This window comes from Magnolia sinica, chromosome 3, assembly GCF_029962835.1.
Source record: "Magnolia sinica isolate HGM2019 chromosome 3, MsV1, whole genome shotgun sequence".
In the NCBI taxonomy this organism is placed as follows: domain Eukaryota; kingdom Viridiplantae; phylum Streptophyta; class Magnoliopsida; order Magnoliales; family Magnoliaceae; genus Magnolia; species Magnolia sinica.
In genome coordinates this window covers 119140757-119158437 of record NC_080575.1, presented here as the reverse complement: position 1 = coordinate 119158437, position 17681 = coordinate 119140757, and the positions used below count along the sequence as shown (strand labels likewise).

Below are 17681 nucleotides of genomic sequence, written 5' to 3'. Positions count from 1 at the left end.
AAAACTTAAGTGAGCCACGTTACAAGCATCGGTGGAGATTGAACAAACACCCTTGAAACCTTCTTGAGACGACGAATGTCTTGAATCAGGCTGAAGTTTGTATCTTCCCCTTCTTCGCAGCGGGTTTCACCTTATGCATGAGTTGGGTAGAATAGAAACGTCATTGTTCGGTTTTTAACAAGGGATGCTTCGATGGTTTCGAGTTTTGGATACACCTTATGTTTGGTGAGATAGATGGAAAATCATTACGACACAAACATCACGTAGGCCCTAGAGAGCTTATGGTTGCTAGATCTTTTTTTTTTTTTTTGTATTTACACAGATAATACTCTAAATGACACAGGGAAATGGATGGACGATGTGCATTAGTGCATAAAACTTACATCACGGTGGCGCGTCGGAGCCCTGCCGGTGACGAGCTCGGGACAGGGGCCGCGGATTGCCTCCTACAGATGCAGCAGGAAGTTCCTGCAGCAGTCAGAAGCTAGCTGGGCCCATCGTGATGTCTGTGAGAAATCCACGCCATCCATCCGTTTTTACAGCTCATGTTCGGACACGAGCCGAAAAATGAGGTAGATCCAAAACTCAAGTGGGCCCCACACTAAGAAAAAAGTGGGTAAGAAAATGCTTACCGTTGAAACCTCGCTTGGGTCCACCGTGGTGTTTATATGCCATCCAAACAGTTCATAAGTTCATTCCACTTAGGTTGAGCTGAAAAAACAATAATGTTAACCTGATCCAAAACTTCTGTTGCCCCAGGAATGTTTCAACGGTGGATGTCCAATCTTCACTGTTTCCTGTCGTGCTGTGCACTTGAGTTTTTGATCTGCCACATTTTTGGACTCATGTCCTAACATGATACGGAAAAACGGATGGACGGAGTGGATTTCTCACAAACACCATGGCGGTTTGGGTTACAAACACACAATGAACGGGCTCAAAATGAAGAATCCAACGGCCCCATTTCAACAAACAATTCTCCATGAATCAAAGGTTAGGATTGTTAAACGAATCTGATTCTATGAATGAAACTCAGAGGTGGTGAAATCCACAATTTAGTCCAGTAATTTGATTTAATTTAATGCGAGTATACAATTTCTAAGTGCCTGCGTATCAAGCATCCTACTCCGTCGGAGTAACTCCCCAAATCCCTCCCGGTTCCCACCAAGCACCCATAACCGCAGAGAAAGGCGGGAAAGTAAACCCTTGAAACAATTTCGTTTTTTTCCCGGGTCGCTTTTTCCTTTTCTCTGATTTTTTTTTTTTCCTCGCAAGCTATCTGTCGTCAATTCTATTTTTTCTGGCGAAGATCCGTCCGTTAATACCGGAATCAATGGCAGACGGCGAAACCCTAGGTTTCCTCGACGAGATCCAATTTCTAGTCTACGACAAGCGTCAAGTGGTAATGATCATCTGTCTCCTTCTTTCTCTTTTTAATTCGAAAAAATTCATATTTCCGTTGAAATTTACATTTTTTTTTTCTTTTAGATTTTTTACTTATTGTTATTTTCCTCCCTTCTCCTTACTTCATATTGCAAGTTATTTTAGCTGAACAAAGTACAGCAAATGAGGAAAGAAAGAAAGGAATAAAGAAAGGGACTGTATATAGTTTTTCCATCACAAGGCACTTGGTTTCGGTTAGTAAAAGTGGTGCCCATGGTTCGCTGATCCAGTCCATTGGTTTGATGCGCCTACCATGGATGGACGGTCCCAAAATAAAAAAAAAAAAATCTCCTTGATTGAAATATCCTAGCCGTCAATCTTTGGCTTTTTCTTCTTTGAAGGTTTATGCCTGTCCTGTTGAGTATATTTCCAGGGGCATGGTCCATGATTGGAGACTAGTGGGGTGGATTGCTGAATTATGGTGCCACTTGTATATACTGAATACCCTGCTATACTATCGTGCTTGGAGTAGTTATATGATTCCTCACAACAATAATAGTAATGAGAAAGGGTTCAGTGCTCCCAGAATAGTGTAGACCTACACTGCCTCTAGTTTCATAGGGACACATGCACACTCCAATTAATTCATCTAGTCTGTCTACCTCCAGTAAACACTTGTGGGCCAACATCGAACAATCACACCAATTGGATGACTCTAAGCATCTGATCCAATAAAATTGACAGCCAATGTGGAAAAAGAAAGTGTTTAATCTAGAAAATTTCTTCATTTGGGAGGTCTGGCGATGCTGCTGCTGCTGCCTAGGTTTACATGGCTTGGATGTAACTGGCCCAAATCGTGAGCGGTGGACAGCTGGAATGCAGGACCAACACCCTGGCAGCATTTCTTCAGAGGTCCCTTTCAAAGCTTACCTTGTGAGGGCCCACCTGTGGGTATCATAACAGCTTGTGGCTGGCATTTTCTTAGAAATTTTCTTCTGGTGCCTATCTCAATGTGGGTCCCACATGGTTATTTGAAGCGGTAGGTGTGAGATTGTGCAAGGCAGTGTGGATCAAGATATTCCATAACGGTAATGGTGGCTGTAACGGCCATGTCATTACATTACAATATGGGCTGTAACAGCCGTTATGTTTTTTTTTTTTTAAATTTTTTTTAAATTTTAAATTCTTTGAACTTATTTTAAACTTGTAATAGACTGTTATGGGCCATTATGGCTTGTTATAGGACCCTTATGGGGCTGTTATGGGTCACTTTTTCCACATTGGCTGTTACGTAACCGTTTTGTAATACCTTGGTGTGGATTCCCCAACTCTCTAGTTTTGGAAGTTGCTGTTTATGTTTTGATTTTATTGGTTGGTGACTTTTAGAAAGGGATTATCGTTGGTTGGTAAGATTTAAGATTATGATATTGGATGTTTTTCCTTTGTTTTCCCCCCCTCTTTTCATGCACGGGCTTTTATAAACCTTTAGAGGCACCTACGTATCTCTTAAGCTTCATATTTTTAAATAAAATATTGCAAGTTCTACAAAAGAGTGAAGGGTCTTCTCCCCTTGATTATTGGGTGAGTCTGCTATGTGGGTTCATGGCTGATTCTTGCCAATTTGTGGTTTACCTTCCATCCTCCTCCTTTTCTTGTTATTTTGAGACAAGACGACCACTCATTCAGTCTCATCTTTTGGGTTGCCATCCAGTTGGTATCAGAGCCAAGGTTGGATCATTCATGGTAGCCCGAGGTCGAGGATGTAGACGAGCAGTCCCTATCACAGAACCAACGATTGATCCACGTGATGGGAGATGGAGTGCATGCGAAGGCAAATTGTGCTCACCCAACACCTAGTGCGATATGAGCTGAAGTCTCATGTCGACAATGCTCTGAAGTCGTTTGAGGAATTTAAAAATCCCATACATCGCCAAGTGCTGTTGCAAGGAAGATCGTGGACATTTTGGAAGAGGCAATCGTCCCAACGATTGGAGGCAAGATCTGATAATCAAAGTTGAGACTCCCAAGTTCCATGGCGGACTCTAGGTTGTGGAGTTCATTGATTGCCTTGACACAATTGAGTGTATTTTTGACATCAATGACCATTTTCGAAGAGTGGTTAGTCAAGTTGGTGTCAAGCTGAAAGGGTGAGCCTCCGCTTGGTGGGAGCAGATCTGGTGAACCTGTCATCAATAGGGTTGATCACCAATCAGTTGATCACAACTTGGGTGCGGATGAAGAGATTGCTGAAATAAATAGTTTTACCTCACGACTACACTCAAACCTTATACCAACGGTTGTACAATGGCCTCGTTGAGATGGACGAGCAACTTGTTGCTCGCCACACGTGCGGCTTGTGACCTGCTATTCGAGTGAACTTTAGCTATATCCCGTGTGGACTGTCGCTGAAGCCTACTAATTGGCTTTGATGGTTAATTCCCGACAATCTTGAGCTGGAGTGTGAGGCGGCACGACATGGGACAATCTGGCCGTTCATCTACTTGATCTAGCAACAGTCGCACTAACGAGGGACCAGATCACGTTTACCCTGCTCAACTGACTAAAGATTCCTCTGCAGGGAAGTTGGCTATACTTATAATGACAACGAGCATCTCTAGCAACTGTTTCTGGTGTTTTAAGTGTAATGATCCAACCACAAGGCCTCTGAATGTCACAAGAAGCCCTTGTATCAAGGCAAGGGCAAACAGCTCCTTGCCAATAGGAATGGCACCGATGACTATTGCGAGATTGAAGATGACCCTGTATATGATGATTACGGAGATGAGGATGAGGTTGAGGTTGATTATAGAGATGTAGGTGTTGGTGTTGTTGAAAAGTCTCTTGCCGAAATAAGTGACACTGGGGATTGGTTGCGGACCAGTATCTTTCAAACTACTTACACTGTCAACAGGAGCAAAGTGATTATAGACAACGGTAGCTGTGAGCATGTGATCTCGCAGGAAGTGGCAGGAATGCTGAAATTGAAGGCTAAGGAACACCCATCACCCTACAAATTCTCCTAGATCAGCAAGGGGAACCATGCAACTGTTTCTAAACGGTGTTTGGTTGCATTTTCTATTGAAAAAATAAAACACTAACCATGCTTGGTGTGATGTTGTTCCTATGGATGCTTTCCACAGCTTTTGGGCAGACCATGGCGATATGATCATTGTGTTGTACACAAGGGAATGGCAAACACCTACACCTTTTGAAAGGATGGGCTAAAAATTATATTAGGGCCCAAAAAGAGGAATTACTGCCTAAGTTGAGCAAAGGGGAGGCGAAAATCTCCTCTCAGCGGCAACATTCATAAAAAAGGCCCAAGAAAGTGGAGAGGTGTACACACTGGTGGCACTTGAGAAGGAAGATGATTCCCCCATTCCTGAGACGTTAAAGTCTCTAGTTGAGGAATTCCATATCTTGTGTGGGCCCACCTTTGGGCATTACAAGTTATAACAGCTTGCGGCTGGCACTTTCTTAGAAAATTTGTTACAGTATCTCAATCTTGGTCCCACATCGTGCAAGGCAATGTGGATTTCCCAACTTTCTAGTTTAGGAAGTTGCAACTTGCAATTTATGTTTTGATTTTATTGGTTGGGGATTTTTAGAGAAGGATTCTCAGTAGTTGGTAAGATTTAAGATTATCTTATTGGATTTCTTTTTTCCTCCACCTCCCTCTTTTCATGTAAGGGCTTTTATAAAGCCTCAGAGACACCAAAGCAAGGTATTATGTAACAATAACAATGGCCGTAACAGGGCCGTCACCGTTACTTTTATGATATGGGGTGTAACGGCCTTTATGAGGGACGTAATGGCTGCTACGGTCTCTCTCTCTCTCTTAATTGAAAAAAACCCCGAAAAACCTGTATCGGCCTTGTAATGGATTGTTATGGGGCCATTACGGCCTTTACGGGGGGCGTAACTAGCTGTTATGGGGTCTGTAATGGCCTTTATGGGTCATTTTTCCGTAATGGCCATTTTAGCCTTTACGACCCCGTAACGTGTAATGGTTGCCCCTGTTACCTTTATATAATGGCCTTTACGCTTGTAACGGCCTTTTTGGCACACCATGCACCTAAGTATCTCTCAATCTTTGGATTTTTGAATAAAATATTGCAAGTTCTGTGATATGGTAAAGTGCCATCTCCCTTTGATTCTTGGGTGAGTTTGCTATATGGGTTCATGTCTAACTCTTGCTGATTTGTGATTTACCTTCTCTTCTCCTTTTCTTGTTGTCGAGAGATTGGATGTCCACGTATTGAAATTTATCTTTTGGGTTGCCATCATCCAGTCACTGATTGATTATGGTTCCAAGGAATCACTTTTATCAGATGATTCTAACCATCATGTCCAAAAATTAGAAAATGTATGGCTTTAAAAGGGAAAGCCAGCTTTTGGATGGATAGGATCATTTGATGTTGTGATTTTTTGCATGGTGGCCAATGAAGTGTTGGCTAGACCTATTCTGGCAGTCTAGATCAATTGAACTTGACCTTTCACAAGGCCCACTTTTGTGAGCACCACGACTTAGTGGTTTGGGAGCACTAGAATATTTATCCGTAACTGTAATTATTTATGCTAAAATAAGATGGATATCGAGTGAGAAAATATGGTTTTCATAATTTTCATTCATGTTACCCAGGATGCATCATAAAGATGAGTTTTTATGCATACAATTGAAGTGCTGTACATGGGTGTGTCACCTGGTTTATTGCATCTGGTATCACATCTGGTATCACATCTCATCATCTGTTCAGAATCAGATGCCATTACAACAAATTTATAAAGTATTAGACGCCATGGCAAAGCATGATATGCAACTACTTAGTTGTACTCAATATTATCTTCTTATTCATATATGAGCTCGCAAAACTCTATTGCCCAGCACAGGCGTGACGTTTCATTATTCCTTAATGGATCTGGTTGATAGTCTAGTTCCGGTGTCATACTTTTTTTTTTTTCCTGTTATGGATGCTCATTTAAGATTCTGTCGTAGCATCCATTCAAAAAACTTTATTTGCATCTCAGCAGCATTACTCTTTTTGTTGTCTGTTATGAAATAGGTGCTATTTATTGTAGTTTTTGTGCCCTTAAGAGTTATTGAGTTATATTTATTTGTTCTGCACGTTCTTGTGACGACCATCCATGAGCGACACCGAAACACCAAAAATTCGTTTCTTTTATCAGCAACAATTCTCCCTATTATTTAAAAAAACAAAGTCTCTACGTCTGGAGTGGCTTTCGGATGGATTTGGTGGGCCAATCACGGCTGATAGTATTTTTTTTTTTCTTTGAAAAGAATAGGTTCAAAAGAAACCCAATTTCGACGAGGTTGGAGGGGGATTTGAAAAACGAGAGAAATTTCGGGAAAGATAATCGGAATTTTTAGGCGGAAAACGATGGAAGCTCTTTCTTGAGACGAAAGGGGCCGGTTGAGTAGCTAGACTATTTGGCCCCATCACCACGCCTTCCACTTTGGAGAGATCATTTTAGGGCAATCTCCAAAGAACGAGCCTATAACCACAAAAGGTCGAATTTAAGTTTTCCCTTATTTTATTTATTTTTTAACTTTTGAATGGGTTGGATTTCTAAACTACATCACGGTAAGTATCCATTGTTGATTTTTTCCAAACTATCCTGCAATGTCTGTTGTTTTTGCCTTATTGCATCCATGGGTACGTTGCCTTAATTTATAAAGGTGTCAAAATTAAATGGGCCCAAAATTGATGTATTTATTACATTCATACCGTTCATTCATTTTTCAAATTCATTTTAGAGCATGAATCAAAAAATAAATCATAACCTAATCTCAAATGGACCACACCAGAAATAGCAGTGGTTAATGATTTTTACCGTTAAAACCAAAAAAGGTTTCAATGGCATACATTCAATCCCCCACTGCTTTCTGCGGTGTGATCCACTTGATCTTTATATCTATCTTATTTTTCAGCCCAAGCCTTAATACGAGCTCATAAAATGAATGGACGGTTTGGATATAACACATACCTCATGATGGGACTCATAGAACTTGCTGACGTTAGTACTCAGTATACTTGTACACCAACCAAGACGAAAGCTCCCTTTGATGCATTTGCCACTGGAATGATGATCCCATCAGCCTAATTCTACTTGGTGTAGAACTAGCTTTTGTGTTTGTTCCCTAGAAGTGAGTAAATATGAGTTAGGGCTGTCAACCAACTGAGCTGGGTTGGTTTGGGCCTGGATTTGAACTAATCCTGCTGTGTCTAGCCCATTCAAAATTTCAAAATTGCTTGGCTCGGCCCAGCACACTGACAACCCTAATATTAGGGCCCTTCCTCTTATGAGATCATCTATTTTTTAACCTCCTGGCCCCAGGTGCAGAATGTTTCACACCGACATACATAGGGATGCTAATTAAGAGGTAATTACTCAACTAAGGACTTGGAGCGATTGATGCGTTCTTATGACATGCTGCATTGCGATTCTCCTCTTCTTTATTTTTCTGTTGATTTGTCACTTAACATCTCATGCCTAATAACCTCATCTGGCTTATGGAAACTTCTAATTTAATGGATTCTTTTTACAAAATTTTCATTCCTGAATATGTAAATATGTGTATTTAGGTATGTCCTAAAGTTTCACTGAAAAATTCCACCATTTCCCCCATATTTCTCCCTTTTTTCCTGCATTTCCGGTTATCGGCGATATTATCGGCGATAACGATTTATATCTTTATCTCTGGCCAGCTTGTCACTTAACATCTCATGCTTAATAACCTCATCTGGCTTATGGGTCTTTTTCCTTCACCTTTTCTGTTGTTTTTGCCTTAATTTATATGTCGTTGATGCATTTGCCACTGGAATGATGATCCCATCAGCCTAATTCTACTTGGTGTAGAACTAGCTTTTGTGTTTGTTCCCTAGAAGTGAGTAAATATGAGTTAGGGCTGTCAACCAACTGAGCTGGGTTGGTTTGGGCCTGGATTTGAGATCATCTATTTTTTAACCTCCTGGCCCCAGGTGCAGAATGTTTCACACCGACATACATAGGGATGCTAATTAAGAGGTAATTACTCAACTAAGGACTTGGAGCGATTTACCTTGAATTCTTCTTGAAACTTGGAAATGATTTTTGCAACTTCTGATGTAAAAGAACTTGATTGTGCAGGTTACATACAAGTGGCTTAGTCGCAACTTTTCAGTGTCATCAAATGATGCCAAGAGGTATGTATAATGCTTATCATGTATTGGGTTGTAATTTGCATTTTAGTTTGCATTTTGGAGCTTATATTTCTCTTTTTCCCTGTTCTTTGTGTTTAGGCTGCTTCAGGAGTTTGTTGAGAAGAATGGATGTGGACCAAAAACAGTATATACTTTGTCTGGACGCTTAAAAAACAACCCTCAAGTCTACCATATAAGACTTGTTTCAGGGCTTCGACTTGCAGGTTAGAGTGACTAGGAAAGGTTGGACAGTTGTACACTCTGTTTTGTTGTCTGTGAACCTTCTGAATTCATGGTTTATGATATCCATGAAAATCAAGTATTTAAATGTTATTGACTTTTAAGCAGTGTTTGGATGCGCTAGTGAATTGAATTATGAACTTTCAGTTTAATCACGAGGAAATGACAAGTAATGTTTCCTAATATTCATAGCGAGGAGCAGATGACATGTCCCTCAAATTTTAGTTATATTTCTTTCCACATGAACTTGGAAGTAATGTAACTGCAAATTGGGGCCTTTCCCTCAATATGGATGCTAAGGAAATTACAATTTGACCGTTTCCATTCTATTAGATTAATAATCGCAATTGAGTTTGATATTGCATCCAAAGTCCAAACGCATCTGAGAGCTTATCTTTTCCAGATATGCATGTAAGTGTGCATCTCTCTTTGCATTTGCTTTGCATGTTTTCTGTAAGTTGTCTTGAACATTGACAAAGTCTTTATTGGTGCACCGATGCTTTAATAATAAAATCGCTTTGCAATAAAAGAAAGAAACTTATACTATATTTGGCAAAGTAAATGGTTCCTGTAAGTTTTGGCTACTGCAGTAATCTTACCTGCTGATGATTGGGTCACATTTCGTAGTTCCAACTTGAGTGGGTTATCTTTCTAGACAAAAATCAAGGTAGAAGAAATCTACAAGGCTCTGTTTGGGATCAAAGAAATGAGAATGTGAATTTGGTAAATCCATAAACTTGTCAAATTCATGAATTGGCATTGAGTTTGGATTTTGCAAATTCCAAAGGTCACTGTTTGGAATCAAACTACAAATCCAGGATTTGGGAAGCATATTGCAATGCTAGAACAATTTTTATTTTTATTTTTGAAACGATGATAATATTTCATTAAAATGGCCGAAGCCTAAGAATACAAATGTACAAAAAAACAACTGAAACTATGAACAAACACCCTAAACATATCTGAAAAGGGAGCTATGATCTACACTTTTGCCCATTCTTCTACATTAAGCTCCTCTTTTTTTGTTTCTGAAGCATTGCTCATTTCTTTCCCACCATAAGGCTCATAGAATCGCTAACAGGCTTAATCTCCACCTCTTTTTCCCGTATTTCCCGGTCTCCCTACCATGACAATGCTAGAACATTTATTTTAAGGATTAAAAAAAAAAGAGTTTCTCATTTTGAGAATTTGCCAACTCTCTCTCTCTTTTGTGTGTGTGTGTGTTTTTTTTTTTTGTGGGGGGGGGGGGTGGGTACCGACAAAAAGAAGAAGAAGAGAGATTTGAAATCCATGGATTTTACAAATATTTGTCCCAAAATCCTCACTCCAAACAGCCCCTAAGAAAATATGAAATCTGCCTCATCCTCGGGCACTACTCTCAATCTCTGGTTTTGCAATAAAAAATTGCACATTCCAAGAAATAATGTACCAAACAGTGACAATTTGACATTTGGAAAGCTTTACTTTGTATCTATTTATTATTTTTTGGCTTTCCTTCTGCACTGTCTTTGATGAAAAACTCAGTGCATATCAATGTAAAGAAATGTCTTTTCCTGATTTTGGTGCAGTTATTTTCTGGTCTTTCTTTCTGCAATGTCTTTGATGAGAAACACAGTGCATATTGACATAAAGAAATATCTTTTCGTGATTTTGGTGCAGAAGTCAAACAAGAGTTTGAGGATAATTTTTCAGTTCAGGTCTACAGTGTGCAAGATAACATTCCGAAGGATCCTGCAGCGCTTTGGAGTGATGAATTTGTACAGGCGGAAGAGCTCTTCAATCAGCCCCCAACTGCTGAGAATTGCTTGAGGGACAACAGGTATATGCCCATCACATTCAATTATGTGTATTCGTTACTTGTTTATGACATTGCTAGGCCCCAACCATTAAGATCATGTGACACTAAAGTCATGCCTGTTCTTATCAAACAGGCCACCCTGTATGAAAAAAATGGATGATTTAAATCAGACTTTGTGATGGTATGATTCAATGTACTCATGTCACTCCTCTGATGATTGGTATTGCCTGATTTCCCCCCCGGTTCTTCACTATGTTGGCCCCCATATTTTTTATGGTTTGGACATCCTACACACTATGCTACATGATATGGGCTGTATGCTAAGCACCTTCAACTCGTTGCAGGTGATCATTACCCATCTATGCATATTGCTGTACTTTTTGTGCCAATGAGCACGAATCATGCATGCATCATCTTAGCCTGTCTCCAAACCATATCAGGTAGTTGAATGGAAAAAGTTTTATGATCAGCTGCTCACCATACATCAACCTTCCTCTTTTACCTAGGATCTTGGTACTGGCCATGGCAGAGGCTCAAATCTACACCACTCACATTCTAGCATAATGCCATTCAGACCCCCAGCTCAACCATTACATGCATGCCCCAACTGTTGACCAAGCATGCTAGGGTTGTGGAAGTTCAGTTGCCATGTAAGTAGCTAAGCATGAATGCACATAAGTCTACCACCATCTGGCCAAAAGTGGATACTATATGCCCAAGTAGTGGAGGCATAGAGTAGTAGGGAGCCCACAGATCCACGTTTGTCATACAACACTTCACTTTAGTCTAACTATTCCATGTTATCTGGCAAGGAGAAATTTGCAAACAGTTAGGGTCTCTAGCATGCAATGACAAACAAGCTGGCTAGGTATTACATGAAGTACATGTGCACCTAGGAATTAAATTCATATACTCAGTCATATACAGGAATTATTCGTAAATATTTCTTTACTTGTGTTCGGTTTATTTCCTATTCCTTCTCTCAGTCTTCTGCTTCTTCTTCTTTTCTCCTTTTTTTCTTTGCCTTAAGGTTCTGTGGGGTCTCAAATACCTTTGTAAAGCGAATTGCCAATGGAGAACCTGGAGGTGTTGCTCCCCCGCAACCCAATATTGGGGGAATAGCTGTTTCATCCAAAGCTAATGTTGTGCACGAAGTCCCAACTGCTCCACAGCCTCAACAAGGACGAGTGCAAGAACCAAGCCCAAAGCTTGGACTACAGCCCTCCACTGCAGTAACAAGAGACAACAAAAGTGGAAGCAATGCCCCAGACGTTTGTGCTCAGGCTAGTAAAGATAAAGAAAAAGTCACTACAGCTCCTGCTGATAAAAAGAAAGGTCAGAATGATAGAAACTCTTCAGGAGCTGGAGGATCTCTAGCTAACTTGTGGGGCCGTGCATCTGCAAAGTCAAAACATAGCCCTGCAGAAACCAGTGACGATGTCCCAAATCCTGTCAGTAAGTGCACTTGGCACCTCCCATTTTCTGTCCTTTGTGTTGCTTATTGACATTGTTTTTACCAGACAATCTTAATGAAGCAGTTTCTTCTGTTTGGTTAAATTTCCCCGCGTGATTGATTTACATTGATTTTTAGTTTTATTGACACTTTTCTTTTTTAAAATGCCATTTAGTTACTGCAGATGCTCAAATTTGCGCTCGTGAAGCACTGGATAATATCAGTAGTGATGATGATGGGCAAGCTATTAACTGTAAGAGGGAGTCAAATGGTGAAAGCAATAGAAAGAGGAGGGTTGTTTTTGATTACTCTGATGATGAGGATGATTGTGAAAAGGTGGTGAGTTTGGCCTCGCCAGATCCTCCAAAAAGCCAGCCTATTCTGGAGTCTAAATGCAATGTTAAGAATATGGTTCTGGAGAAAAAGGAATTGAATTTCGAGGAGAAGAAAGGAGATAAACTGGAAATCAAGCAAGAGAAAAGAACAGAGATTGACTCTGGATTGCGATTGAAGGAAGATTCTGAAGCTGCTAGCAAGAGTAAGAATGGAGGGATTTCTTTCTCAGAGAAGATCCAAACCCATGCTTCTGAGGGAATAAATGATAAAAAGAAGGATACAGAAACCAGTGCTGCTTCCACATCACCCAAAAGGAGGAAAGTGCTCAAGACACGAATTGATGAGCGGGGGAGAGAAGGTATTTGCCTTTTACTGCTGGCTTGAACTAGTATCAGCCAAAAGGTTTGCTTGGTGATGTTGGCTTGGCACATTCACAGTCTCCTCTATTTGTAAAAGTTTTTTCCCCCTATTTAAACCAAGTCGGTTCTTTAAAGTAGAGATTTGGATTACTGCTAATTGTTTTGTTAATAGTCATGATATCCGTAAATTGCAAAATTGTAAGTACTTTATTGTGTCTTTGGTTCCACCAAATTTCATGAAATATCATGAAAATATGAAAATTTGCATGAAATTAGATTGGTCAATCATGAAATTCTATCATATTTGTGCAACCAAATGCACCCTTAGATTTTCAAAATTGTGTGGATAATTTAAATTTGTGTAGCCAAAACATCTAGTATTTCGAGTAGTGTTTTCAGTCGGTATCGATGCATGTATTGCACCCTTGCGATATGGAAACATATCGGGTATCGCACGGGAAATATTGGATGTATTGCTGTTTTCGGTAAACATAGGGAAATCAGTCAAACTTTTCAATGAAACTTCTAGGGATGTCAAAAAAAAGACATTATTATACACTTAAGAAATCAAAAGATCACAGAACACAAGTGCACATAATAAGTTTCCTTTGTATGGGGTCCTAGGCTGGGCTGTTTAACAAAAGCGATGCAACTATATTCAAAATTAGTTTATATTATTTATAAATTTAAGAGGACATGTATGAAAACAGAACCAATACATTCGAAAGCTAAAGAAGTAAAAATATACCTCTGATGTGCCCACAGTGCGCATATGTGGCCATGCCTCGTATCGACATATAGTCGATATGAAAATATATTATCTACTTTTTTAAAAAAAAATCTAAAAGCCTCTGTCAATCAACACGTTCAATGTGAGTTTTCTGTACTCTAATGGCAATTTAAATGGGTGAAATATTTTTCCCAAATTTGCAAATTAGTGTGTAGCTGATATTAAGATCAGGCAACGCTTGTAAATACTTGCAAACTAAGGCTAAATAACCACTGATCAATTTGGATTTTTTAATATTTTTAATTAAAAATAAAAATTTCTAAAAACTTCCATTAACCTGTATATCAGCCCTCAACATGTTTAATGTGATTTTTTTGTACTCTAGTTGCAATTTAAATGGGTGAAATGGGAAAATTTCCAGAATTTCCCCAAATTTACAAATTAGGGTGTAGCTGATATTAAGATCAACCAACACTCTTAAATACTTGCAAATTAAGGCTAAATAGCCGCTAATCAATTTGGAATTTTAATATTTTTAATTAAAAATATAATTTTTTTTCCCAAAAATCTAAAAATCTCCATCAATCTGTAGATCAGCCTTCAACATGTTCAATGTGATTTTTCCGTACTCTGATTGTAATTTAAATGGGTGAAATGGGGAAAATTTCAGTTTTTTTTTCCTTCTAATTTTCCCCATTTTCCTCAATTTTGCAAATGGGAAGTTGAAATCCATGATCGAGCATGCAAAACATGCAAAATCATAGATTTCCATCGTAGTTCTAATAATTCCAAGTGATTTATAGCAAAATAGGGAGTATTAAAATTGAAAAAATCTCACTATTTGAAGGGCTCACCTGCTGTATGATCTTGATTTCTGCAAATCCCCCTGTTTCTCCAAAAAATGAAGAGGATTGGTCGAAATCAGGTTAGGAATGGATTACAAGCAAGAGATTTGGTTAAAAAAAAAAAAACTGATTTTCTAGGGTTTTTGGAGATTATTAAAATAAAAAAATAAAAAATAATAAAAAGAAGAAGACGAAGAAGAAGAAAAACAAGGGGGTCTCAGGGCTGGAATGGTATTGATGATATTGTCGCATGTATTGTCGATATTAAGAAAATTTTAACTGCGATATCACCAAATGCGGTATTTTGTGATATCTCGTGTGACACCCGGCAGTCCAATGACTCCTGGGGCTGTTTCATATTGGGCCCATGCAATGCCAATACTATTGGCCAATAGTATTGATGCTGCCAGCACTGATTTCGAGAATCATTCAAATGCTCAAAATTCCAAAATGATTTCCAGAATCCTCAGGTTTTTACCAGTGCTGTTTTTTTTTTTCCTTGTAAAAAAATCTTATCAGCTGGTAGAGCTCCATTCTTTAGACATTCAATATGCATCAATGGTAAGAGAACATTCATTTGCTTTTCCATGGGTGATCAAATGATTCTCATCCTTTGTGAGTAAGCTTTATCATAGTTGTGACATCCCTTGATCGGTCAAAATTTTTGTAATAGCATGTGCATCTCGACCCTTTCAGTAGCATGCCACATTCGTTGTGCAGAAATGCCGTTTTCTTTGGAAACATTTGAAATACTAAATGTTTTGTTTGCTCATTAAGAGAAGTGTGGCATGCACATCATTTCCTGAAAATTTACTAGGGGAGGGGATGCACTTGAATTTTCGAAATATATCTATTTTGCCTAACTCTTGTGTTCTGATTCCAGTTACCGAGGTTGTTTGGGAGGGCGAGGCTACAGACAGCAGTAATGCTGACAAGAATGCAGTTGCTAACAGTGCTGAGAACAGGTCTGTCACTCCATTAGTTTTTTCACCTAAATCCAGAGGTTGAATCAAACTGGATATACAATTGCAGCTTTTCTTATTTCCTTTGCAGCCATGTTCTCTTGTTCTCTTCCCACTTTTCTTATTTCCTTTTGCTGTATTCAACAGCTTTCTGATGATGTAGTATGGCTGATTCTTACCACTTTTAGTGAGTGATGAAATCAAACTATCCGGTGGGTCCATCCAGTTGAAATGTCACCCAAGAGTATAAGCTATGAGTCTGGGTGTTGCAGTATTCTGGTTATTGTGGTATAAATATAATCAGAGAGGCAAGTGTAGTATATATTAAACTTTATAACTTTATCTTGGCATATAAGAGCATACAAGACAGTAAATTACTGAAGAATACAGTGCACTAGTCCATCTTTGATTCCGATTCCAATGTGTGTATCCAATTTGTATTTTCTACATCAACTTTCCTGGGGATGGGGCATCCTTGTTACTGTGGGTGCAGGATTAGAACTGCATGATCAATATCTGGCCGTGTTTAGAGCTTAGAGCTTGGTTGCATGAACCCTTCGACCCAGGTCGTAGCTTCTGCTCCCACTTTGGCCTTGGGCCCTTGTTTCTGCTTCTAGCCATTTATTTACACTTGCTAACATTTTGCAAGAGATGCTTACCTGCTTTGGCTTCTCCTCATGCCTTTGTGTAACTAAGGCTTAAAACCCTGCAGCTTTTGTTAACGCCAGTTGATCTGGTTGAAACGTTGAACGGCATTTGTGATGTTGTGGGTAGCATGCACGCTCCATCAGTGATGCAGACGGCTGAGTTGATAAGAGGATTACTAGTTTCTTTGTAAACTTTTTTTAAAACAATGGGAATGGAGATCCTTTAGAAGCTTTTTAATTTTTAATTGTGTATTGGTGTGTGCTGTTAAACATTGGAATTTAGACAACCTTGGTCATGTCAGATCCAATCTGAAGGGTTCTGCTTTTTGTTTTGTACAGTTTTTTCCTTTCCGATCTGATTAATGGTAGATAAATGACTGAATAGGTTTATGCTTGTTCTTCATTCATTAAATTTCTAAATGTTGTTTTTCTTTAATCTCAGGCCTCCTGCAGCTAATAAAGCACCAGCGTCAGTGAACACTGCTCCATCAAATGCAGTGGCCAAAGCTGGAAACAAGAAAATGGCCAAGGGTGGCGGGAAGGATGCCAAGCAAGGCAACATTCTATCCTTCTTCAAGAAGGTCTGAAGAATTTAAACATGAGGATAGCTGAGCAGATGAGGCAGCCGTGAGTGTACTAGGAGCTGAGCAGATGCATTACAGCTGTTTTCTTTTCTGAATTGATTTAATGATCGAATATGAAACTACTGTCAAGAGCATCTTGTATGAAAAAAAAGGATGTTGTAGAAAGGGTTTCTTTTCTGATACACGATTGTGTTTGGCTGTTCTGCTTGCCTTGTGGTTGATGTATTGGATGAGCCATGTTCGTGAGTCTGGTCTTTGTACAGCCATATTCATTTCAGAACTTGTGTAGCATTGGGTTAATGATGGATGTGAATCTTCAGACCATTCATGTCGCTAATGCTGGTCTATCCAAGTTTTATTCGAATTTTAGCTGCACAATCCTTCTAATCAGGTGCTTTTTACACTGCAGACTCGTTGTCCTAGCTATTTGTACTTGCTTCACATCCCGTGCAACTGTACTTGGAATACTAGATTGGTGGGGAGGGCTTCATACCCACATGCGAGCATCTCCTCCAAGGTATTATTATTATTATTATTTTACCCACATCCCCACACCCCCACCCACCCACCCACCCACCCACCACATGGGCACTTGATTCCTGGGCTCAGTGTTAAAACGGAGTCTGTCTACCACTGAGCCATGCAGCGATATCCGAGTATTTGATGCATGCTGCGATATCCTTCTTGTCACTAATGCTGATCTATCCGAGTTCTATTTGAAGATTTTTCTGAGCAGGTGCCCATTGTGCTTCCAACTCCCACTCTCATGCCCGAATCTGTTGCCACTACACTCCACATTTCACGAGGACCTGATTGTTTTGCTGCAGCATTTTGCCATGTAGCGAAGTTTGGTAACTGCAAAATCTCAGGTTTCAGAATTTCTCTCACGTGTTGTGATTGGACACCAGCATAGCCACTTTTCTGGGAGGCGACAGGTGAAACACCCAAATGTGATTTGGGGAACTGCAGTGCAATTTTTTTCAACAAGGGCTGATTTTGCACTGGATCTTCCACCGTTTGCCGTTGGTGGGCGGGAAATCTGTGGATGGTGGGAGATTTTTGGTACGCAAGCTTTTCTCGTCAAATGGGTATTATACTGAGACTGATTTCCTGCATTAGTATCTCAGTAAATATTTTCTGAT

General features: G+C 39.6%; 1 protein-coding gene across 3 annotated transcripts; it reads left to right on the top strand.

Annotated features, from left to right (window-relative positions):
- The first annotated feature begins 1107 nt into the window (after positions 1-1107).
- LOC131240959 (uncharacterized) lies at positions 1108-16876 on the top strand. Of its 3 annotated transcripts, XM_058239527.1 has the most exons (9): positions 1174-1198; positions 1276-1402; positions 8533-8588; positions 8685-8809; positions 10485-10644; positions 11654-12078; positions 12252-12770; positions 15230-15311; positions 16398-16876. In XM_058239527.1, the coding sequence occupies exons 2-9, from the start codon at positions 1334-1336 to the stop codon at positions 16540-16542; spliced, it is 1581 nt and encodes a 526-aa protein (XP_058095510.1). In that variant the 5' UTR covers positions 1174-1198; positions 1276-1333; the 3' UTR covers positions 16543-16876. The 3 variants fall into 3 exon arrangements, with proteins under 3 accessions (XP_058095508.1, XP_058095510.1, XP_058095507.1); XM_058239525.1 differs by having other exon boundaries at positions 1108-1402; XM_058239524.1 differs by lacking the exon at positions 1174-1198 and having other exon boundaries at positions 10488-10644.
- The last annotated feature ends 805 nt before the right edge of the window (positions 16877-17681 follow it).

Bases quoted from the DNA above. Each gene is read 5' to 3' on its own strand.
- LOC131240959 (XM_058239525.1), top strand. From the start codon at position 1,334: ATGGCAGACGGCGAAACCCTAGGTTTCCTCGACGAGATCCAATTTCTA. The intron at 10,645-11,653 runs GTATATGCCCAT...CTTTGCCTTAAG, and splicing joins AATTGCTTGAGGGACAACAG to GTTCTGTGGGGTCTCAAATA. The intron at 12,079-12,251 runs GTAAGTGCACTT...AATGCCATTTAG, and splicing joins CGATGTCCCAAATCCTGTCA to TTACTGCAGATGCTCAAATT.